This window comes from Rhagoletis pomonella, unplaced genomic scaffold (assembly GCF_013731165.1).
Source record: "Rhagoletis pomonella isolate Grant_MI unplaced genomic scaffold, Rhpom_1.0 Rhpom_scaffold_00001, whole genome shotgun sequence".
Lineage (NCBI taxonomy): Eukaryota > Metazoa > Arthropoda > Insecta > Diptera > Tephritidae > Rhagoletis > Rhagoletis pomonella.
The window spans coordinates 14,476,482-14,501,985 of NW_023458555.1; the positions used below are offsets into that span (position 1 = coordinate 14,476,482).

A 25,504-nucleotide genomic window follows, 5' to 3' on the forward strand; every position below is an offset into this window, starting at 1 on the left:
TTTTTATAAATATTCGCTTGATACAATTAATTGTAAAAGTAATTACAATATTTTCCACACATACATATTTGCCACATTTATGTGGCAATATCATCGAAGTAACAAAGCGCAACACTAAATTTCCACACAATTCGCTGGACAACAATGTGGGCTGCCTCGTTATGCTTAGCTTATTTTACATGCACTAACAACAATGCAAACATACAATTCATCTATTAAATTACATACATACACATATACGTATACCACACATTTCTTTCATTTTTCCTATTTGCCAACACGAGATATCAAATAACTGACTGGCTATCCGACTGGCTAGTTATCCGACTGACTGACTGACTGACTGGTTCACTGATTTTGCTGTTTGGAGCGCAAATTCGCAATTGTAGTCGCCTACTCTTCTTCTTTTGCAATTTGCTTTTTGTTGTTGCACTTTTTTAGTACATAATCTTCTTGTTGGGCTGCGGTTTCCCATTTCCAAAGCCTCATATTTCCCAAATGCTTCAGTGATTCGCTACAAATGCCAGCAACATACATACATAGAGCATTTTGCCACAGTGCATTGCACTCCACTTTGACCTCAGCGGCTGACAACTCACTCGATTGCAATTGTCAAATTGCTAGGCTCTGTACGTACAATGCCACATTCTAAAATATCAGCATTGACAATTCTCTCGCTGCCATTTGTTAGTTTTACTTTTTGCGATAAAACTTAAAAAAAGTGCACATTTTTCTTTTTTACTTTAAAATAAATAAAATAGTAGCGGAAATGCGCCGCTGCCGCGAACAAGTGCAGTAGTCCCCATCCACCACCATCGGCAATGGTCAGCTGGTCATGTGTGTGTGTGTACACATTTTCCACAGATTAAGAGAAGTTCATCACACCCGGCGTTCATTCGTCCATCTAAGCTGCTGCCGACTCGCTTTAGATACTGCCTGGGCTGGCGACGACTTCTCAACTCACTACTTAACTGGCCTTTGTCCCTTCTTTAGCGCTGCGAGGCAATTCGCCATGCATACTTTTGTGTGCAAAAATAAACATTTATTTGTGTAGTGAAATTGTGGTTGTTTCGCATAAATACTTTGCTGGCTTGGTTAGCTTTTGTGGCTTCCATCAGTGTGTTTTTTTTCGCATTCGAAAAGTTTTGCTCCATTGCGCTTCACTGCCTCCGGATCTATGGCACAATCACATAGAGTATGCAAGCGGCGGAAGTGACCATTGCCAGTCAGCGCCAGCGATCTGGGAAGTGATTTTATGCGCCTTTTGTTTTCCATAATCTGTGATATTTTTTTTTATAATTGTGAATACATATTTCATACATATTATATTAATATTTATTTGAGTTTTTTATGATGTTTTTATAAGCATAAATGCAGTTGCTGCCTATGAATTTGCAGTTGCATTGGCAATCATTTGATTGATTGACAGCTGATTTGACATTGGCTAGAATTGATAAGCTTGGGAGTTTAATTATAACTTAAGCATTAACAGCTGGTTTCGCCAGCAATTTAAATGGCAACTACAATCATTTTTCGTGAAATTGGCTGTACGAGACTCAAACCGATCATAAAAAAAACTTTAATTAAGGAAATTACGCATTCAAAAGGACCTTAAGCTCCAACTCAAATTTCAGATCGCGTTAGCTTGTGTAGCAAAGCGACTAGTTAGTTTTTAGGCTCGTAAAACCTATATAAGGTCAAGCGTACAGTCGTCTCTTAGCCATATTTTTCATCCTTTTCTTAGCTTTCGAATATTTAGAGCATACATCGAGAAAAATTCAATTTAAAAACTTATTTTTGGTTGTTTGTGTTTCATACAGGGTAGGAGTATAATGTATTGTGGAACGATTTTCCGTCATCCCTTGTCAAATTTGGTTTGGAGACAAACCGGTTTCGGTGTTGTGCCATCTTCAGTGTCATTTTTCGTATCCCGATCCAGATCACCAAAAATCATTAAACTTTTGCTTAGGATTGATATATATACATTAGGATGTATCACCAAAAAAAGTTGCGGGTTTTCCACCGAAATTATAAAATTGATTAGGTATATTTTAAGACCCGCCAAAATATTTCGGAAAAATATTAAGACTTACGTGAGATATACCTCACTAAATGTCATTACTTTGATTGCTTTGATACAATTTTAAACATTTTAATGCAGAACTTTTGAGCTTAAACTCTTCTATAATTATTCTCAGATAATTATCTGAGATGATTTTTTAGAAAAAAATATTTTTTAAAACTAATTTTATTAATAAAAAGTTCAATTTTTCGAGGTATTTCCAGCTCACGTAAATCTTAATATTTTTCCGAAATATTTTGGCGGGAGCCTTAAAATAAGTATAAAAAATTTTATATTGCCGATGGGAAAACATTACCTTTTTCTGGATGGAGAGGGATGCACTCTAATGTACATATGTGTGGCTACTTTAATAAATATTTACACATTTCTTCAGTCAAACAAATTTTCATGCAACTAAAAAAAAAAATTCACATAAACTTCACAGTCAAAGTGCTTTAAAACTAAGCGCTATTACTTTCTACTTTTTCAGTAAACCATTGGCTATAAATATTTGCTATACTTACCTAAAATATCAACAAAAGACAGGAGAAGACGAATTTTCCTACACTAAGTATCCATACAAAAATAGAAAGGAAATCATTTGCTTAGAGGCTATTGCACCAAGAATTGACTCATAAAAAAATATGTATGTAACCTTTGACAGTAACCGCTAAACGTTGCCAATTGATAAGCGCGCGCTTGGCTGGTCAAACAAATTCGGCGTTCTAAACAAATAAAATGCAAAAAAAAAACAACTGACATTTTTTTTGTATAGCAAAAAAGGAAAGGAAAATGTAAAACTCAAGTAGTAGAAGTTGAGGAGTAACAAAAAAAAATAAGTTATAAAATTTGCTGGCATAAAACAACTAAAAATAAAAAGTGAGGGCCTACAAAAAAGCCGACTGGTGTAACAAAAATGCAAATAAAAACACGAGAGCAGCAGCTATGGACTGCAATCGCTTTTTTTATTTTTTTTCGCTTTGTAGCCAATTGTCACAGATGGTCCATGACAAAATAAAAAACAGACCTGGTGCTAAATTACAAAAACAAAATGTTTGCTATGAACTATTTTTTTTAGCTGTAAAAAAATTACGAAATTTCCGCTTGAACACAGGAGAGTGTGGTGAAGCGCAGTATGCTCTGGGCGGGAAGGGAACAGACCTAGAAGGCGCATAAATAGCTATTACTAAGCAAACATATCTACAGCGCGGAAGGTAGTCTACAAAAAAAAAAAATGCATTGCTCGTAACTAATTAACATTTACAGTTATGATGCTACAGACAACAATTGCAACATTAGCCGCGGATAATTTTTTGTTAGCTAGATTTTTGCAAATATTTCAACAATGTCGGTAACAGCAGCACAGCCATTCAACAGTCAACAACAACAGCAAGCGCAGGGGTTCGCAAAATATTCTAGCTTCTTACACACCTTATGAATAGTCAGTCTATTGTAATAACAAATACATATGTATGTACATATGTGAGATGAAAAAAAATATTAAATACATTAATGTGCTACATTGCATGCAACAAATGTGCAACGCATCGTATTATGTGTGGCATGCTTATTAAATTAACGCGGAAGTCGCCAGTCGGCGTCATGTTCCCAGGCTCACGCTAGAGATGGGCACGGGACTTAATATTTAATCCCGATCACGCCCATCCCGAAATTCTATTTTTAAGTCCCGACCACCACATCACGACGATTTTGAGAATTGTACCGCTGGTCCCGTGAGTCCCGATATCTATCACTAGAAAAAGTTCACATTTTGTATCAAATTCATTTTGAATAATAAAAAAAGAAATAATAATTAAAGATCTGTAATCTTCCGATTGTTTTGGTTTGATTTGCTGTTCGTTTTCGTTTTATCAGGAGTGTCGGGAACGGATATTGGTCCCGTCCCGCCCGCAAAATTTTTACAGACCTTCTCGATACCGCCTATCCCGACCCATTTGATATCAGTACAGTTAGTCCCGTGAATCGCGATATGCCTCGCCCATTTCTAGCTCACACACACACACAAACAAGGACGAGATACTCGTTGTAGCGGATGCTTGCGCACATTTAGCTATCGAGTCTAGTCAGAAATTATTATTGGTATTTTTTGTTTGTTTGTTTTGTTTTTGTAACTTATTACAAATTGCCACATGTTTAACAATAAACGTGCACATATTTATTTGTTACGCTGCACTGTGGGCTGGCGCAGAGGATGATCAAAGTGGCCATAATTCTTATTATCATTAAAACTAGATGAATTTCGTAAATTATGGGATTTCGAAGTCAGATTAAAGAAAAAAATTTAGAATTATTTACTTCCATGTACATAGATAATATATGTATGTATGTACATTCCGAATCGGGGCCTTTTAAATATCCTGACTTCTGCGGCACCTAGTGGATTAATTAATCTTTCATGTTGCATTCTCATCGGTTTCTAAGCTAAGTTTGAAGTTTCAAGTCTCTAGCTTACCGGAAAGTTAGTTAAACATTGATTGCAAGATTTGACCCAGATAGTTTTTATTAAGTTACTATACGGTATGATAATTTTTTTTTTTATTGAGGGGAGACGCGGGGAGGCATTAAACGCAAGAATATAAGTAATTTACTGAAAAAATATAACTTTTTTGGTCCTTTTTCAAAAAAAAAATATATATATATTTTTAATATATATGTAACGCAAATGAAAATCATTTTAAGAATTCTTTGTTGCATACGTTCGCAAAGGTATCTGGATAAAAAACGCAAATCTTCAGACTTCTATAAACATATTAATTTTTGGCCACTTTCATCCTCTGCCAGCCCACAGTGCGCAGTACGCGTATTTGCTCTACTAAGTTCATTAATTCATTTATGATTTTACGTTTGTGTTTTACTCGGTTTCATTCATGCTTTTAGCTCTATGTTATGTACGATCTGTGCGTATTGTTGCGTCCAAGCGGCATGCGATGAAAGTTGCGCATGCAAGGCTTCTTGTCCCTGTCTGTCAACACAAGTAGCCGCCGCGAGCACAACATCCTTGAAATACTACTAAGTAATACGAGCACATCGCTAGTGGCTAGCCAACCCTGACAGTCATTGATATTTCTTATTGTCAATGCAGCAAATTTCTTTTTCTGCTTTATTTCTTTGACTCACTCATAACTTGAATTGTGGCAAGTAAAAAAAAATAAAATATATAAAAAATGACCAGAACGTGATTTCCTTCCATCGATATCGGCACACACTCGTCCATTCAATTAAATGTGCAACCATTCACAATGCACTACTTCTCAATGAATTTATTTACCTTTACGCAGAATGTATGTATTTACTATAAATGCTCGTTTTCTTCTTTGCCACTACAATTTTGCCGCATCAATGTATACATACATATTTTTTCTTTTATTAAGTGTTTGGCACTTTTTGCCGCCAGTCGTCCACTTCCTAGTGTCCGCGCTGATTTTAAATGCAGTTCCAAGACAACTCCTAACTTGAACTGTATGTAATATTATGCAATTTGTGTTATTGATGTCTTTTAGCGCTAATAGTGAAACCATAGCACGTTGCACTTGCTGCTGCCTTCAACCAATGCAATGAGAGTTTGCAATAAAGGAAACACAAGAAAAAAGTATACTCAACATCCGGATGTCTTAGATCTGTTTAGCAAGTTCAATGAAATTATTTAGGCATCTTGGGAAGAATTGAATTGAGAAATACTTGAGCATTGATTCCGAAAAATATCACAAAGTAATTGTGAATCGAAGAACCCGCAAAATTAGTAAGCATTTCATTTATTAACAATGCCCAAAAAAACAAAATTAACCGGTTATTTTTTGGAAACCTAATTACATTTCGTTTTGTTTTATAAGTCAAATAAGCATGTATTGTGATTATTTTTTTTTTAATAAAAATTTAGTTAATTCTACGACAAACACCATACAAATCAAACTCTCAAACTTTTTATAAAAGTTCAAAAAAAAAATTTTACTAAAATTTTAAATTTTTTAGAAAAATTAGGAAAAGTATAATAAAGTGCAATTTTCAAACTAAGAATTTGCGTTGATTTTTTATACATATATTTTTTTATTGAGGGGACTAGGCATTTTTTTCCATACAAAAAAAAAAAATAGCATGCATGTAGGGATGCAAATTCGATGCTTGGCATCGATATTTAATAATTTTTAACATTGCCGAATTGACGATACATCGATGTCAATTTCAACGATGTTTCAAACGTCGACTTTTGTGTAACTCTCAAACTTGCCTTGGATTAAACTTATCCGTTATTTTAAATTTTTTTTACTGATCATGAATTTTTATATTATTCATCCTTACACATTCAGAACATTCAGAAATTGCTAACTTAGCATCCAGTATGGAAAATGCCATACCATAGTTACATATTAAAAATTGTGGACCATCCAAAACGACAAATTTATTGTCACGTCACAGAAAATGTTTTTGATTCCAAAGCCTTGGAAATTAAATAGAGGGAAAATCCAAAGGTAAAATTTCTGATTGCAATCAAAAGACCGGCATTGGTTGGGATTGAAAATGAGTAAGTTTTTCATTGAATTTAACTAGGACTTGATCCTACAGTATTTTGTTGGTAATCGAAAATTTAAGGTCCGTATTTCGCTAGGCGGCCGACCTGACATGCTGACATACATATGTATGTATGTATGTATAACTCAGATGTACAATATTTCGAAGATGTGCCACTTCTAAGGCATAAATACTCTGCCGCAAATTTCCATTTCTTGAATATCTGCTGGAATTTTTCTTTTTTTTTATGTAAGAAAGTGAATTTTCAATACTAATTTTATAATCATTGTTGTCGCTTGTAATATTCATATTATGCGACCATTTATTAAATCTAGCCCGAGTACTATTATCAGCGCACTACTATGCTTGCATATGCACTTGAAACTGCAGCTGCTCACTCGCTTTAATCAATACAAACTTACTACAAGCCTTTTCTGCTTGCCACCACAATTTATCTGCATATGAACATACATACATATATATGTGCATACAAATATACGTTTAATTTTCTATCTACAAACCAAGTACCAGTTTATTTGAAGCCGCGCTTAAGTTTGATGTGCATGGCTGTATGCATACATACATATGTACATATACATATGTGTGTGTATTGTTGTTTTTTTTTTTTTTGTTCAAGGCGCTATTGAAAAACCGGAAGTAGTTGTTCTTGCTACGCAGTGGCACTTCCATCTTCTTGCTGCTGCTGCTGCTGCTTCTGCTATGTCCGCGCTCTTACGCTGCCTACTTCCTTTCTACGGTCGAAGACTTCTCATCCTTGCTTAGTGTTTTCTTTTTGTTGTTGTGGTTGTTGTTGTGTGTCCTCTGCATCGTTTAAAGAGGCCGGATGTGTTCTTAATATTCATCCCGTCGTATGCATATCCCTATTGCTTGTGGCACATCAATATGGGATTATATGTGCATACTGTTGTACATACATATGAATGTATGTACGTATATTTGCAGCTTATATTACCCCAGAGAAGATTGTGATTTTTGTCAGTGTTGACTCCCCTCCTTTTATTTCATCTGACTGAGTTCGACAAGCAATTGTATTTATGCATGCAGTATACTGAGCTACATACCTACATATAAGCGTTCAGGCGTTGGTGGTGTTGAATTTCATTTTTAAGCGTGTCTAAGTCCAGGTTTAATGCCCCCTCTTTTTTTTTCTCATTTGCAACTTATTAACTGTGTATGTTTGTTAGCTTACTATGTGTAGCCCTCTTTCAACCTACACCGTTCGTATAGAAAAGCACACACACGTATGTATGTACATAAGGGTGGTCCAAAAACAGTAAAGTCAGAATTGTATAACCCTATTTTTTATTTTGAAATCAAAAAATATTTAGGGGTCGCTCAAAACGCTCAAAGTTGTATTTTTATATGGGAAAAATAAATTTGTTCGTGGAAATAATATAGAATTGAAATTGAAATCTTGAAAGTCAATATTTTTCGATCGGAGAGCTCTGGTTCTCTTCAGGAGACTTTCAATAATAATACCCAATTGTTTATTTAACCATACCATTAATACTAACGATTTCTTATTGGTCGCTCCAATGCATTTTTCGGGGTTTTTGTGGGTTTTTGACGGACCTGCAGTGCGCGCTTCCACTCCGCAGGGCCTGGGTTCAAGCCCCGGGTCAAAGCAACATCGCAAAAAATATAGAAAAAAAGTATTTTCTTAGCAGCGGTCGTCCCTCGGCAGGCAATGGCAAACCTACGAGTGTATTTCTGCCATGAAAAAGAGCTTCTCATAAAAATACAATCGCCGTTCGGAGCCGTTTTTGATTTCAAAATAAAAAAATAAGGTTATAATTTTCTTCGGTATAGAACAATCCTAGGGGGTGAGAGCATAAAAATTCCGACTTTACTTCTTCCACATGCATTTTTTTTTGGTTCACCCTAATGTGAAAAGCTTGTAAGGCTGCTTATATTACCACCTCAAACCAACTTTGGTTAATCAATCCCTTGTCTTAAACGTTTCTTACTCATCGTTTATATTAAGTAGTTAACCGTTTTTTCGACGCTCTACTTTTTTTTCAGCATTTACTCAAATAAGTACACACAAACCTTCGTACATTAATTTTTACGTTTACTTTTCAGTTGCGTTCTTTTTTGTTAGGAACCCTCCTTGGGTTTAGCAACAATTTGGATTTGTTTGTGTGTGTGAGTATGTATATGTTCGTGTGTATTTTTGGAAATTTGAACATCTGCCGTTTTCATTTGCTTTCAATTTTTTTCTGTTTACCCGCAGTTGCATTTTGAATTTACCTTCATTGGGATTTTACGTTAAATTTCAACCCCCAAAAAATTCATTGACTTGCATGTGTAAACTACTCATTGTGTATGGATGGCAATTCCATAAGGGCGCCGCAATAGCAAACGTTTTTCATTTTATTTGGTCACTTGGTTCCTGTGGCGCATGAAATGCATTTTTTCTGCTGTTGCGCCTTCTTCTTTGGTTGCGCGTTCTTTTTGGCTCGTTGCTAGGTTAAGGGTTGAAAAAAAAAACACCTTTAATATAATTGCTCACTCATTTTTATCAACTAATTTCTCTTTTGAGTGCGTTTACGATTTCACTCACTCAATTCCCGCTTTGAATTGAGTGAGGTTTTACTTAGTGAGTTTTTTCTTGTTTGAGTTGAGCAACTACAAATTTACATATCTGAGTTGTGAATATCAATAAAATTTTGTATTATTGAAAGGAAGCGCTCAAACTAGAAAATTCATGAAAACTCTGAAGTTCAGTAAAAGTTTCGAAACTTTTAGAAAGATTTCGTGAGTTTTTTCTCTTGAAATTTTTTGCTAATAAAAATATGTTCTCTAGATAAAAGCTGTATTTGAAAATAATGGGATATATTTCCAATTTGTCTAAAAGGAATGGAACTGGCATTCAGGGTTAAAGTCTGGCGGACTACCCTGCACACACACTGGTCTATGAGCAAAATTGAAAGGCTGCAAGGGACAGCAGCAGCCAAAAAAAAGCACCAAAACCTATTTGCAACCTGCAACCGCCAGGCTTTTCGGCCCTGAGATAATTAACGATCAAAAATTCTCTGTGTCAATACTTTTTTTCCGGAGTTCGTCTGCCGAGCAACTGATAGGCCCTAAGTTCTAAGTGAGAAGATTTAACAACTAACTAATCATAAAAGCTAAGTATGTATAGTTAAGCGTTTAAGATCATATAGTCGAGCCCGAAACCGCAAAATCTTTTAAACCTCAAGCTTCTTACCACCACAATGAAATGAGTTGGACTAAACTACTCCAATTTTTCTTTTGTGCAAGCAACATAAAACAGGTACCGAAAATAACCGTTTAATATCAATTTATTTTTAGATCATTGCAAAATCGGGTTTTTCCGATCAAAAATCGTTAAATCGTTAAACTTAGATTTTTTTTTATAACAAAATCCTAGTGTTGGATTTTTGTTTTTTTTTTGATGAAAAATAACACAGGTTTTAAAAAAAAAAAAGGTTTCTGTTAGCCTCATCATCGAGGTTAGGGAAAAATTCATTGAATAAACCTGATAATTCTTACATATATACATACATATATGGGGTTTTAAACTCGCTGAACCCGAATCTGAGGTCCGTTAACGTCCATAAAGTCAGGTTCGAGGCCATTTGAGAGTCAGACCTCGGATTCGCATTCAGGGCGTCGAATAACATAGGATTATAGTGGTTTGGTTCAATATGCAGAAACAGTTTTTTGTCGTTACTCGTTACATTGATTTTTTACTTTTTTATCATTTTTAACCGTTACTCAGTATTTATGACCGATTTAACTCTTTTGTGATGTATATCAGAAAATAACATTTTTTTTTTCGAAAAAAAAATAGAAATCCAAAAATATCGATAATGTGGATCTAAAAAATTAAAATCATAAAATAACGGTTAAATTTGATCAGAAAAATAGAAATCCAATTTGAACAGTTAAATTATAGTTTTAATTATAGAGATCATACGCTACGGATTTTGGCATAAACCTTGACCTTTGTTATAAAAAACTTACTACGTCCTTAAGCGATCAACCTTAACCTAGAATTTTTTGCACATTTCCATTTCGGATTCATCTCACCACAGTATTCCATATTCGTTTATGAGGTTTCCAAATGGCATACAGTTTATAATTGTCGATCACAGTGTAGCCGCTATGAAAATAATTCTTACTAAGTATGTTTTGTACCACATACTCCATTACTCATTATCTTCCGAGTAAGCACCGATTTGACAGCAGTAATTGATTTATGATATTTAGTTGCAAAAATTAGGACAAACGCGCACCATTTTCGCGTACATACATACATACCTCTGCCTTATGACTAAACTTTCTCTCTTGAGGGTTACATATTTGCGATATATGTATTAGATTATCTGCAAAAACAGCAACGGCACACACCCTCGAAACTATCAAAATGCGAAAAGGAACAGTCACTTGAAGTATAATTTTTGCTGTACTTTTGAATAGTTAAAAAGAAATGTTTATCTTGAATGACTTATCGACGACAACACATGTCGCGCAACAGAAGTGACCGCAAAATACGACCAAAAAGTAGTGAACGGGCAAGTGTATTTTTAAGTGACAACAACAAAAAAATTACTGCGCGCCAAACAAGTGACGAATGACGAACGATGGCAGCGCTGTTAAATTTTTAAGTAGAATTTTAAAGAAAAAATGGCAGAACATAAAAAAAAAACACAAAAATGTAGCATTGAAGGCATACAGATCTAGCCGATGATGATACCATGCTCAAAAGTTTTTTTTTTTTATGTAGAGCTGCTGATCTGGAGTAGAGTAGTAAAAACGAGGCATTAAAAAATTTGCAAAAAAATGTAGATGAGTGAGCGCGGCGGCGGCAAAATACCGACCCAAGTGGTGTGCTGACTGCCATTGTCCGCACTTCATACGCGTGCGCATATTCATACATACATACATATGTAATTATAAATGGCGTTTGCAACATAAACAGGAGGAGCATGCCATGCCGCCACAGCCGGCGAAACATTAATTATGGTACAGTGTTGTTGTTGCACAATTTCTTATAAAACTATTTATAAATGACACAAAAAGTAATGCAGAAATGCGAAAATAATTAAACTTCAAAAAAAAAGCTACCCAAAATAGCAGCAGTTGCCATGAAATTCTACAAAAAAGTTAATGTCAATGCTATAAGCAAAAAGCCACAGCGACAAGAGCAAGGAGCAGAGGAGCACATGCTACTGACAGCCGCTCCGGCGAGCAAACAGGCAACCAATCGATTTAGCGGCTGATGGCTGCTGTTGCAAAAAAAAAATTATCATCACATTACTTTCATCTATATATATCTATTTATGTATGTACATATGTATGTTTGTGTGAATATGTACTAAGTAAATGCAGATAAATTTGTGACGGCTGACGCGCTCAAAAGGAAAAACAGCAAAAAAAAAATCGAAATGGGTATTGCATTGAAATCAACCGCAACATACGACATAAGGACGATCCAAGACGCGTGCCACTTGCGCGTACAACTACAAAAAAAAAAAAACAATAGCAAAAAGGAAAAAATAATATGATCAACAATCAGCTACCCTTCTGATGCTACAGCCAAAAATAGCGATAAACTCAACAGACGCGCAGCCGTACAAGCAAATTAACATACCAGTGCAAACAGGCAGCTACATAAATACACACATACTGCAGTTTGAATGCACATGCGCGCCAGCCAAATACCCAAATGTAGAGCATTGTTGGTACCATCCCATCGAAGTTGCACAGAGACATACGTATATACTTGCTTATTCGAGTCTGTATGTGAACCTCTTAAGATTGTTGTAGCAGCAAAACGTAAGAATCCTGTCTGGCATCTGCTGCTGCCTGTGCCTGTGTTGAAAATGAGGACAATAAACTGGTTGGTTGGCAAGGATAACAGCGCAGGGCGCACAAGATGCTCTACCAGCAAAAAACAATTGAAATAAATGCTATTGCTGCTACAAAAGGTAGCATGGATGGTGTAGGATGGACGAAAAAGGATCAAGTAGGCTGTTACACGTTTTAGTTTTTTTTTTCATTTGCCACGTGTTTTTCTTTTATATTTTTATCGACAATTGGAAAATGGGCATGCGCCAGCTGCTATTTAAGTACAGTGGGACAGATTATGTACATACATACTAAATACATGTATGTATATACATTAGGGTGGTGCAAAACAAGTAAAGTCGGAATTTTAATGCTCTCACCCCTAGGATTATTCTATATCAAAAAAAATATACCCCTATTTTATTATTTTGAAAACAAAAAATATTTAGAGGTCGCTTTGGAAGCTTTGACCATGTTTCAAGTTTTCCATGTATTTGATATGCGGAAAAAACAAATTTTCGTAGAAATGGTATGGAATTCTTGATAATCAATATTTTTCCATCAGAAAACTGTGGTTCTCTAGAGGAGACTCCCAATAACAATACCCAATTGTTTATTTAACAATTTTTTAATACTAAAGATTTTTTATTTTTTTCCGCATTGCATTTTCTGACATTTTCTGGGGGGTTTTGGCGTACCTACAAAATATAGTTACTATAAAAAATGGTTAAACAAATAATTGGGTAATATTATTGGGAATCTTCTGAAGTAAAACCTTTGAGCGCTTTGAGCGACCTCTAAATATATTTTGATTTCAAAATAAAAAAGGGTATATTTTTTCGGTATAGAACAATCCTAGGGGTGAGAACATAAAAATTCCCACTTTACTTTTTCACATGCATTTTTGGATCACCCTAATATACATACATTTGGGAACCTCACTCTTCATAAAAAATCGTGACAGTTTTCCATTTATTCCAAAATATTTCGGAAAATATTAAGATTTAAATACGTGACCTGGACCTATTTGAATATAGCTCCGAAAATCTGATAATTTTGATTCCATTGATAAAATTTTTGAACATTTTTATACCGAATTTGTATGCCTAAACTCTGAGTAGGTTAAAAAAATATATGTATGTATATATTGAAAAATCGATTTTTGGGGTTGTTTCCAAATGGGTCCAACTCACGTAAATCGTATCTAATATTTTTCCGAAATATTTTGGCGGAAGTCTTTAGGAGTAATAAATTTTATAATTCCAATGGAAAAAAACAATACCTCGTTTTTATGGACATTGATGCACCCTAATGTACATACGTATGATATAGTATGTATGTTGATAAATATTGTTTTTTTTTTAATTTGTAAATTTTTTATTATTTATCAAGAATTAGAATTTTAGCACAAAAATCAAAAGCTCTTTTCTTGATAAATTATCAAGATTGATGACGCGTAAATCTATAGTGCTTACAATAACTATACGATACCCATATATTGGCAAGTTTTGTTTATTAATTTTTTATTATTTAATTTTTACTTTTTGTATAAAAAATAGTTCATTCTACTATAACAAGAACTATATACATAAATCATAGTTTCTAAGATTGTACAAAAATTAAGAAATCGATGTTTCATCAAAATTTCAAACTTTTTAATCAGATACTACGTTTATACGCACAGAATAATCGACTTAATTGAAAGCGCATTGACACCGTACACATTTCGCTCTAGTGTTTATACTTACGGCTTTATATCGGCATCAAAGTAACCGTCTTCAAAAGCAAACAAAATAAGCTGTTTTCATTTGACATTTTATAAGTTAACATAATGGAAAGTGATAAAAATCTAGTTTTATTCGGCATTATAAAATCGTGGCAAAGAAAAAGAACGATTATTATTAATCAGCTTTTAAATACTGATGCGATTATTTGGAATTTGAGCGGAACAGCTGATCTCCGATTCGCTTAGAGTGAGAGCGGTGTTTATACACTCTTTCTAACTGTCTGGAGAAATAAACTACCGTTTTGAAATGGAGTGTGAGCCAAAACACTTCGCTCTTTCAAAGCGAGTTGAAATTAAGTTTATACATATGTTTTGAATCGCGGCGAAATGAATTAAAGCGACTTATGCATGCGTATAAACGTAGTAAGAGTCAGAGTTTTATTGCTCATTCAATTCTAATAATGCCGCTACAGCAACAACAAATAATGGGGATTCCTCTAACCGCGTAAGCCACGTAAACTTACTTCATTTGGAATGGAAAATCGGTTTATTTACGCGGTTACGAGGCATTTACGCGTCTCCATGAATACCCATATTTTTTTTTTTTTTTTTGAGAACGGAATCAATTTCAAGTGGAATCTGGTAAATTCTGTTAAAAAGTTCGGACTCGTACGGAATGGCAACAATTTGTGCCTTTAATAATAACCTAATTACACACATTCGCTTAGGCGGTTACAGCGCCAAATAAGAAGAAGAAGAATTACACGAGTATTTTTTAGTGCCCAACTTTGTCAAAAAAAAAACGAAAAAAAAAGTGATTTAATGCCCAGTGGAAATACGTTATTAGTCTGTTGTCCTGCAGTTTTACGTTTTTTACGTATCGGAAAAATTTGTTAATTTAAATTGTTACCTACCTAAATTTAATTTTGCATACTTTTTAGTCCAACCATATCTAAATCTACTCTTTCCCTGTTTTTTCTTTCTTCCAGTTCGTCGCTCGCCATCCTCCTGCCCAGGTCCCAATAACTTGCCACCTCTACAGTTTCACAGCGTCCATGGCGACAACATACGGATATCACGCGATGGCACGCTGGCACGTCGTTTCGAGAGTTTTTGCCGCGCCATCACCTTCTCCGCGCGTCCGGTGCGCATCAACGAGCGCATCTGTGTACGCTTTACCGAGATCTCGAACAATTGGAATGGTGGCATACGTTTTGGCTTCACCAGCAACGATCCGGCAACACTTGAGGGTGCGCTACCCAAATATGCCTGTCCCGATTTAACGAATCGTCCTGGCTTCTGGGCCAAAGCACTGCACGAACAATACTGTGAAAAGGATAACATACTATATTACTATGTCAATTCGGCCGGCGATGTGATATACGGCATCAATAATGTTGAGAAAGGTATTATACTAAGCGGCATTGATACGCGGGGATTGCTATGGACGCTGGTGGACATCTATGGTAATTGCACAGCTATCGAATTTCTGGATGCGCGTGTCTATATGTATCAACAGAGCGGCAATGGGTTAGTTGCCGCAGGGGTAGCGTTGCCTGCCGGCAATAGCGCAGTAATCGGCGCTGGCGGCACTTTACCCGGCCCGCAAATACCGCTCAATCCGCACCATCCACACCAGCAGTCGCGTCGCTCATTGCCCGCCGTCGAACAGGATTTGGATCGTCATGTGTTGCCCTCAATGCAGTCGTTGAACATTTCCATGGAGCAAATGCCATTTGCGCAAGACCTAGCCAATGGACTGCCACCATTGCGTTACAATGCCAATGGACGTCTCATACCGGTACCCTTTCACATCACCAAAGGTCGTAATGTGCGCCTCTCATTAGATCGTTTTATAGCGTCGCGCACCGAAAACGATTTCTGTCAGGGTTATGTGTTCACAGCGCGACCCATACGCATCGGCGAAAAGGTGATCGTGCAAATACTCAAAACCGAGCAGATGTACTTGGGCGCATTGGCGCTCGGCCTTACCTCCTGCAATCCGGCTTCGCTGCAACCTTCCGACCTGCCCAACGACTCTGATTTTCTGCTCGATCGCCCCGAATACTGGGTTGTGAGCAAAGACATCGCCTCGCAACCCCAACGCGGTGACGAGATTGCCTTCTTTGTTGCGCCCAACGGCGAGGTGACGATCAGCAAAAACAATGGACCAGCTGTGGTTGTAATGCATGTCGATCAATCACTGCAATTGTGGGCCTTCCTCGATGTCTACGGCTCAACGCAGTCGGTGCGCATGTTCCGCCAACAGCTGCCCAATATGGTCAACTACCCGCAGCAACCGCTCTCAGCCGCACCTTCGGCACAACGCCTGCCACAACACATCAACATGTCAATCGCCGAATCAATGAATAGTCTGAATAGCCAGATGTCTGAATCGCGTAAGATGTTACACACTTCCGCGCTCACAGTAGCCTCGCACAATACCATGAACAGTTCTGCGGCGACGCTGGCCTCCATGTCGACCAATGCGGCGGGGCAAACGCATTGTAATGTACCTGCAGCTACGATCACGCCAGTTGGCAATACCAATGGCAATAGCACTGCGACGGCGACGGGTCACATGATTAGTATGCCATCGAGTGGTGATCTCATACAGATACAACCCAATGGTGGTGGTACTGTGTTGGTTGTGAATTTGCCGCCCACAAATTCGACGCATGAGTTGAATAGTGTGGGCGGCGGCGGCGGCGGCGGCGGATGCGGCTTGAGCAACGGCATTGGCTCAACGTGGCAAAAGACTTCAGGTGTTTTAGGGGGCGCTTGTTCGGCGATGGGCAATAATCAATACATTGAGGTGAGTAAAAATGAGAAGTGATTGCTGTAAGCTCTAAACGAGACTTAAAATATTTCCTACCTCCCTTCTTGCAGCCCCTAACTTCAGTGAATGGCTGTAACTCCACGCAGGAGATGAACAAGTGGAAGGATACTGTTGATCATAGCGGCAATGGTGGCGGCGGCGCTGGCGCTGAATGCACAATTTGTTATGAAAATCAAATTGACTCAGTGCTCTATATGTGCGGGCACATGTGTATGTGTTACGATTGCGCTATCGAGCAATGGCGTGGCGTTGGCGGCGGCCAGTGTCCACTCTGCCGGGCCGTCATACGCGACGTTATACGCACGTATACCACATGAACGGGCGGCTGAGAGGGCGCGCACAAGCACGCCATTGAGTAGGTGAACTGAAACGGAAAACAATCTACGCTAAAGCCAAAGCGGAAGAAAGTGTAATTCATCTAATTTTCGCTAATGCGAAAAGCGGAAATTAAAAAAAAAAAATAGCATGTAGAAAAGGAAGTACGTAGCAGAGATAGAGAGAAAAGAAAACTTTATTCCTATTTTAGCTAAAGTGTCTCCTGAAAAAATTAAAAAAAACAAGTAAACAAAAAATACCAAAACAAGGGCAAGCAAATCAAATGAAAGCAAAGCCGTCATGTGTTAACATTTAGCACACATTTTATTACGCGCCGTCATAGACAATTAAGCGGTATATATACATATTTAATCGGCTTGTGTGGCCGAATAACTCAAAGAAAAACTCGCAAACTTCTCTGAAGACTAGCACGTATTTTAAAAAGTGCGAAATGATAACCGAAAGGAAGACAGACAGACAACAAAGCAAATACTTAAAAGTGAATTTTTAAGTAAAACAAAATGTGAAAATAAAATGTCCAAAAATTAATGAGAGCGCAGCACTTATGATTAAACGTAAACTAAAGTGTACTAGAGTGTATGAGCGAATAATTGAAACCTTAAATTGCTGTTAACACTAAAACGCAGACTAGAATACTTTAAGCGCATAGTTAAAAAATTCAATTAACATTAAAAAAAATAATAATATAAAAAGAACAAAACAGCATTTACTCTAATGTAGAGCAAACACGCGCGTAAATATACACATACATATGTAGATTTTATATATTGGGAAGCTAGCAGTTTAGAAGTTTTCAAAGCGTATGCGGCGAACAGAGATTACAAAAAAAAATAAATAATAATAATAATAAAAAAATATGAAAGACGAGTTGTAAGTGCAGCACTGAATGGCTTAAATTGTAAATTGGCACTAGACCTAAAAGTAAAAATTATAATTAATAAAATTGAAACAGAACAATATTCTAAAATTGTGATTTTATAAAATGAAAAAAAAAAGATAGTAAACAATGAAAACAGCCTATGCTGGCGACTACCAAAATTTTAATTGTAATTAAATATACATATGTAGGAATTTGTAATTGTAATTAATATAAAAGAAATATATATATAGGCATGCTACTTTATTTGTTATTAAGTTTTCAAAAAATGCCAAATGCAAAAATGAAATTGTTGCAGAAATCTTATTCGTCGCTTATGTGATTAATTAAAAGGCTGATTTTATGTTAAAAAATTAAACTACAAATTATGCGTTAATGCAATGAATTTTAAATAAACATTTTCTCAAATTGCTTTTTACATACATATATAAAATTGCGTTAATAAATTATAAATAATTTTTTGTTTAATTGTACGCATGAAACTTCCCACTTACATTACTAAAGCTTAGAATACAACTTTTAAGAACAACGAAAAATTCATATAAAATTACACTCAAAAAAATAAAAAATTAATTTTCTTTATCAAAATTTCTTAAATCCGTTTGCAGCTCCCAAGCAAAAATGTTCGTATATTTATGCCTTCAAGAAACGACAAAATAATACTGAATAAGTTAATAGTAAAAACAAATATTTTTAAAGCAAGCTTTCTAATATGAACGATATCGGACCATAAATACTGGTTTACCAAATATATCGACTCGTGCACCACCTATCGGCAAAAATTTTAATGGAGTTCCTGTAGTTAATATACGTTCTAAATACATATAAACCAAATACGGGATTCTCAAATATATCGACTCGTGCGCCACCTTTCGTATTAACTCATCTTTCGTATTGCATTGTCATCGGGATCTGAGTCAGCTGTGAAGTTTCAAGTCTCTAGGTCGTCGGGAAGTTGGTCAAAAATTTATTGCAAAATTTTTCCCTAACAAACGTGCATACATACTTACAGAGCAAGTTAAATAAAAGCTCGCAAAAATATGTATTGTTATTTTTCTTGATATCTGCAAACTGACTTGAGAAATTTGGATAGAGAGAACTGAGCGTGTTTTTATATGATTTATTTGTTTTTCTTGTGAGCTGAATACTTTGCTTTTCTTTTTATCGAATTGGCGTTTTTTAAAGAACAAAAACACTTTGCAACCTAAACAAATTTCATTTTTTTTTCTCTCCATAAAAAAAACTTGCCATCAAATCAGCCTTTCTTGAAATTAATTAATCGCATAACATCAATATTTTTTTACTAGCTCGATTTTTTTGTATTAGCTTTGTATCTGTTGTATGACACATTACTGCAGCATTTGATTCAATTAATCGGTAACATATTCCTAGTTACGAGCCTTTATGCACTGCAAAAGAAAGAACAACAAAGAAAACAGCTAAGCTAAAATTGTATTTATTTAATGTGCACTCACCTCATTTTTGCTTTTTTTTTCAAACAAAACTGCCGCAAATACCAAATAAAAAGAAAATTGTTTGGGGTACAATTTGTGCACAAATGCCATTCCTACTACAATAACTGCCTAAGTAAAGTAAACAAGCAATGAAAGACGAACAAATATTGAATTAAAAGCACACATTTTATTTTATTACTACAGTTTACACTCTTTATTATGCATTTTTTTATGCGTAATTTCTACAAATTTCAATACAATATGTTTTTTAGCGTTTGGTTTCTCCACAAGTTTTTAGTAACAATTTCTGTCATACACAGCATTATGAGTAGATTTTAGCAATGCATTTCCATAATAGCGTTTAAAGTACATTTTGATTTTTGAAACGAAAAATCTAGCCGAAATGAAAATGTTCATATTATGCTGCCTTCTAAAATTTATTTAAGCTGCTTATCTAAATATTTTCAAATAATATCACGTAAGCTGTTTTTTTAATAAAAAAAACATTAACACCCAAATTCATGCAAAATAAAGAATACTTTAACTGCTTTATAAATCGAAAATTTCTTTGAACATGTCACTTTATAGAGCTCTTTAAACTTAATTTATTTTTGTATGAATAAGACCATCATTGTGTATGTATAGTATTTTCGCTTTTAACGCAGACTGTAAATAATGTTGTTTTGTAGAATAACCATCAATACACTTGCTTGTTTAAAGTATTTAGCAAACTATTTTCCTTAATATTTTTTGTTGTTGTATAAGTTATGTTAATTTAGATTAAGTTAACTTGAAAAATATATTGCGTGAATACGTTTTAGTTTCTTAGATGTATTAAGACTTGAATATTTATATACGAAAAAATTTGTTTTAAGACTTACCCAGGTATGTTTAATGCTAAGATATTTTTTGTATTAATTTCTAGTCAACGAATATTAAAAAAAAAAAACAGTAAAAGAAATAAATAGATTGTATAAAAACCAGCAAAAGCAAGCGAGATTTAATCGATTTGATAATGAAAAGAAAACACAATGTAGGCTTACAAATGACACACAAAGAACAGTTGTTGTGTTTGAAAAAGTGCAAGCTGAAAATTCAAATGCAACTGCTATAGTTGACCAGCATTATGCTATCACAGAAGTAAACTATTTTAATGCGAATTTTAATTGAAATTAAAATGGTACACATTAAGAAGTTTTTAGGCTTTTTAACAATGCAGTAAAAGAAAAATTGAATTCCTAACAAAACAAAATATTTGAAGAATGATTAAATAAAAAGGCAAGGAAATAAAATCACAAAGCAATAGCAATTGAATTGAGGAGCCAAAATAAAAACTTAATAAACATCACACGATTTTGAAGTAAAAATATGTTACAACACATGTCACAGGAGTGAGGAAAATAGCTAATTCCAACTGAAGTCAAATAAAGTTCTTAAAAATGTTAACAGATTATTTGTGTAAAACAGCAAACCAGCGAAAGAATAAAAGAAAACTTTTCTTTAATTTTTTAATTTTCACTCAATTATTGCATGCAAATTTTTACAAAAGAATATTTTCGTTAAACACAATGTTATGCGCAATCAAAAAAAAAAAAACAAAACACATCCAGTAGTATATTTAAACTTATTAAATTCACTATATATTTTTATTCTTTACATCATTGACGATCGATAACACCAAAACGAAGTTATACGAAAAAAAGTTAACTACTTTTTCTGAAGTAAATATTGCAATTAGAAAAAAAAACAGAAAATAATAATGAAACATCAACACACTTTCGTACATACATGTTAATGCATGAATACATACTTGAATAACTTAACTATACGTACGTATTTATGTACATATATACATTTATCAAAGATCCATTAGTTATGTTTATATAAATAGTATTAATAAAAATGAACCTATACACAGAAATTATAACTATAAATAAACACTTAATTAATTTAAGTTATTTACATTTCAAATCATCAACATGAAATTGTATACATTTTTATACGTGAAAATTGTAATTTTATCTATTATGCCCAATTATGAATTTTATTTATTTATTTTTCCTTTAATTTAATAATAAAAACACGATCATTACTTTAATATGAAAAACTATATACATACATATTGCACTGAATAGTTAATAGTTAGGAGCCGCATCGAACCGAACCATGGATCAAATAGTGTTGGGTCTGCAATTGTAAATGCTAATTCAAATTTATAAAATAAACTAAGAATATCAATTTATTATATAAATATATAACGACGATGGCGAAAGGAAGTTTTATTGTAATAAGTTATTAGAGTAGTTCGTTTTGCATGACAAAATAAGCCAAAACTGATAATAAAATAAATTAAAGAGGAGCATAATGCATGCATACATACATACATATGTACGTACACGTGCGTATGAAATGGAGCGAAGCCAATAAAGTTAAAATAAACCAAAAAATTTAAAGAAAGCCGTTTTTATACATATATAAAATAAAATTCTATACTCTTACAGCTTTTTATGTGATCAAATATGCTTGGACATCACCTCTCGCAGGGTGTTGCTGTTGTTAATTTCTTTTATTTCAGCGATATTTCACCCCAAGAATGGGTTAAGAATGGCGTAAACAAATAAGGAGGAAGTATCAAGCACACTCGTTACAGTACTCCAATATTGACGATCTTAACTCCAAATTACAGTTTGTTTTAGAGTTTAGAAGTGATTAAAAACCTCTTAGTATAATTCTTCTTATTAAAAATTCTTTAAATAAATAAATTTTTTATTTTTTTTTTTTTTTTTTTTTAAGATATAAAGGGGCGATGTGTATCCTGATAAAAATGGGTTTAGCTGCATTCCAATAATATGGGTAAAAACCTTAATTTTCCAAAACTCCCTCCGGTTTTGAAAGTTGTAGTTTTTTTTTTGTGGAAAATCTAATAACACTGATTTGGTATGAATATTTGGCGGAGCTTTCTAATGGATAAAGGCAATTGGCGAAGAAAAGATTTCAGTAAAAATTAAGATGAAGAATCTGTTGTTCGGAACTGTAGAAGCCATTAGTACATTTTATTTAATGTACAGATTGGATGTACGGTTAAATAAATTGACATTTTTATGTGAATAAAGAATTTGGGTCAGTTCGTAAATTCAACCCGCAAAGGCAAAGGATTGAACTATTAAATCATAGAAATTCATTATTTTCTCAATTTATCCATTCGGGATTTCACCATGTTACGCACGCTGGACATTAGTTGCGTTTTTTTACTCATTTCCAGTAAAATCCAGTAAAAGTTTTTACGAATTTTCATGTTTTGACATTTTCGTACGCAAAAACTTGCAAAGTAGGGGAAATTGAGAGAGCGATAAATGACAGCTGAAGTTGCAAGTTTTTACTGGATAAATTTTTACTTGTAAGAATTTGCCAGTACGGAAAACAGCTGATCCCATGCTGCTGGATGAAATTTAAACTAATAAGGAAACTGTTTGTGGCTTTTTATTGTAGAATTTCAAAAAATAAACCTATTTAAATACAAAATATATTGTTTTATAAGGAATTTGCTGCGAATAAACAACCAATTTATCAGCTGTTCATGAAACTTGCAAATTATTACTGGAAAAGCGTTCGCGTACTTTTTTGCAAATTTTTTCTATGAGAGCGAATTCTTAGAAATAAAGTTACTGGAGAGTTACTGGCAAGTTACTGGATAATTTGTATAACCGGAAAAATTAGACTACTAACCGCTTCCGCTATGCGAATGAAGCAAATGTGCCTGCAATTTGGAAGCACTTTTTTAATTTTCAGAGAACGTAAATAATGTCAAATATGTCAAATGTTACGATCTCTGTTCGAAATGTCAATGTTGTTGTTGCAAAGGAAAAGAAAAACATCTTGGTTACAAATGTCAATATTGCAAAAATCAACAAATCGAGGTTTTAAGCACTTTTCACCGCGAAAATAAATAAACTGAGTTGGAGTTCTTGTGGGACAGCTTGAAAGTGGCTACATACAGAGCTACTTCTGTATACACCTGCTGAGCACACCTCAACAAAAAAGGTAATCTTTCTGGAATGTTGGGGGGAAATCCAAAGGCAAATTGTCTCAATAATCCTTAAACTTATATATGCTTCACTGAACTGAAACACGAACTAATCTTTTCATTAAAACTCTTGAAAAAACAGCTAATTTATAATGGAAAAATATAAGCCTATGTCATGGTATATTGGAACGGAGTGGTCAATGCCACGCAAGGGTTTGCGCAAGCAAGTGCTTTCCCTCGAAAATTTCAAATATCTGGATAAACCCCATTTGGTATCAAAGGTTGTCATAAAAGTCGAAGATGTACACAATCTGAATGGACGTAAAAGCCAATACCTAGTAGACGAGGCGCTTGGCCAAGAGCAGCTACTTGAAATGGGCGCCGCACTTACGCCAGTTGACTGCTATGTTGAATTGCTTGTGCGCCAGCTAGTGATGGGTGAACGTGCACGTTGCTTCATTGCCACAAAACTTGAGGAAATAAGTTTTGTCTTAACACTTATAAGCATAGAAGAATCAAAAGAAATACAGAAATTAAGTGTGCCAGAAATGTATGCGCTAGCGTTGCGATACAAGGAAAATGGTGTGATAATGTTCAAGGAATATCCACTCTTTGCGCATGAATATTTTGTACGCGCCGCTAAGTGCTTGATCTCTTATAAGCCCCACGAAGGTTTGACAGTTAGTGCAGATGGCATGTCAGGTGAAGATATGCAGAAGTTATTCACACAAGTACAAACAAATCTGGCGGCTTGCTTGTTGAATCAAAAGCGCTACGAAGATGTACTATATCAGACAAAATGTGTCGAAGAACAGCCAGATGCAACAGAAAAAAGTATTTACAGACGAGCAACCGCATTTTACCATCTTAAAGAATTTGAGAAAGCAAAACAAACGATCGAACGTGTACCAAATTATCAAGAGAAAAAGGATTTCGCTAAACTACTTCAACGCATACAGGAAAGTTGGAAATCTAGTAACGAGCTCTATAAGAATTTAGTACAGCGTATGTTTAGCTAAACTCCTTTAAAATTGTTGAAATTCAGAAAAGCATTTGTTAAAAAGTCGGTAGAATTAAGAGATATTTATGGAGTTCACAAGACGTCGGAAGCGCCGTAAAGTTTTAAAGTCGAATTTTTATACGTAAAATAACGGCTAAAATCTCTTTAGATTTGTAACTGCACCCAAATGTCTTTAAAGTGATGGAAAGTATATAATTGGTACATATTAATCCCCCAACACCCATTTTACCGTAATTTTACATCGAATCATTTTAAGACTTTACGACGCCTACGACGTATTGGGAATCCTCGAATTGAATAATATTTTATGTGTTCTAATAAAAACAAAATCGAGAAAGTACCTTCTAAAACTTAGATTTTCTTTAGTACAATTAACATTTTTTGTATTTATTGTAATGTATCACTTCTTCTTGTCTTGCGCTTTTTTCAGTTTCTTATTCTTAAACTTCATGCCCGTCGGCAGGCTGCCTCGCTTTCGCGATTTACTTTCAGCCCTGAAAAGCTCTGTAAAGTAATATAAGGGTACATTCCGATAAGTTTTTGTTTTTTGATTTTTGTATCAATTCATGCTCACCTTCATCAGGCTCTTCGCCAACTTCCTCTTTATAATATGCAGCATCATTTTCAGGTTCGCTATCCTCTTTCGCTTCATCTCCAATAGCTGCTGCTTCGAGTTTAGGTTTCTTATGTTTTCCTGTTGCTTCCTCTTTCGTGCGTATATTACGCGCTCGATTGTCTTCCTGCACCTTTTTGCGATACTCTTTGAGTTTGCGTTTCTTCTCTACCATTTTACGCAAAGC

At 34.8% G+C, this 25,504-nt stretch overlaps 3 protein-coding genes across 5 annotated transcripts in view; 2 read left to right on the forward strand and 1 right to left on the reverse strand.

Moving 5' to 3' along the window:
- The window catches only part of LOC118739631 (protein neuralized), a 112,017-nt gene extending 93,405 nt beyond the window's left edge, over positions 1–18,612 (forward strand). For both annotated transcript variants that reach the window (XM_036471077.1, XM_036471070.1), the window contains exons 2-3: positions 15,143–16,968; positions 17,043–18,612. In XM_036471077.1, coding sequence (XP_036326970.1) covers positions 15,143–16,968; positions 17,043–17,309 — 2,093 coding nt within the window. In that variant the 3' untranslated portion in view covers positions 17,310–18,612. The remainder of the gene's footprint in view (positions 1–15,142; positions 16,969–17,042) is intronic.
- A 4,875-nt stretch (positions 18,613–23,487) lies between these two features.
- LOC118739669 (peptidyl-prolyl cis-trans isomerase FKBP5) lies at positions 23,488–25,044 on the forward strand. Its single transcript, XM_036471137.1, has 2 exons — positions 23,488–23,700; positions 23,826–25,044. The coding sequence occupies exon 2, from the start codon at positions 23,836–23,838 to the stop codon at positions 24,700–24,702; it is 867 nt and encodes a 288-aa protein (XP_036327030.1). The 5' UTR covers positions 23,488–23,700; positions 23,826–23,835; the 3' UTR covers positions 24,703–25,044.
- Positions 25,045–25,060: 16 nt separating this feature from the next.
- The window catches only part of LOC118739659 (protein Peter pan-like), a 9,463-nt gene continuing 9,019 nt past the window's right edge, over positions 25,061–25,504 (reverse strand). Inside the window, exons 5-6 of one of the 2 annotated variants that reach the window (XM_036471114.1) lie at positions 25,279–25,504; positions 25,061–25,208 (exon numbers count right to left, since the gene is read on the reverse strand). The exon at positions 25,279–25,504 is cut by the window's right edge and continues 1 nt beyond it. In XM_036471114.1, the coding sequence (XP_036327007.1) occupies positions 25,105–25,208; positions 25,279–25,504 (330 nt within the window). In that variant the 3' untranslated portion in view covers positions 25,061–25,104. The remainder of the gene's footprint in view (positions 25,209–25,278) is intronic. The other variant, XM_036471123.1, reaches the window with a different exon arrangement.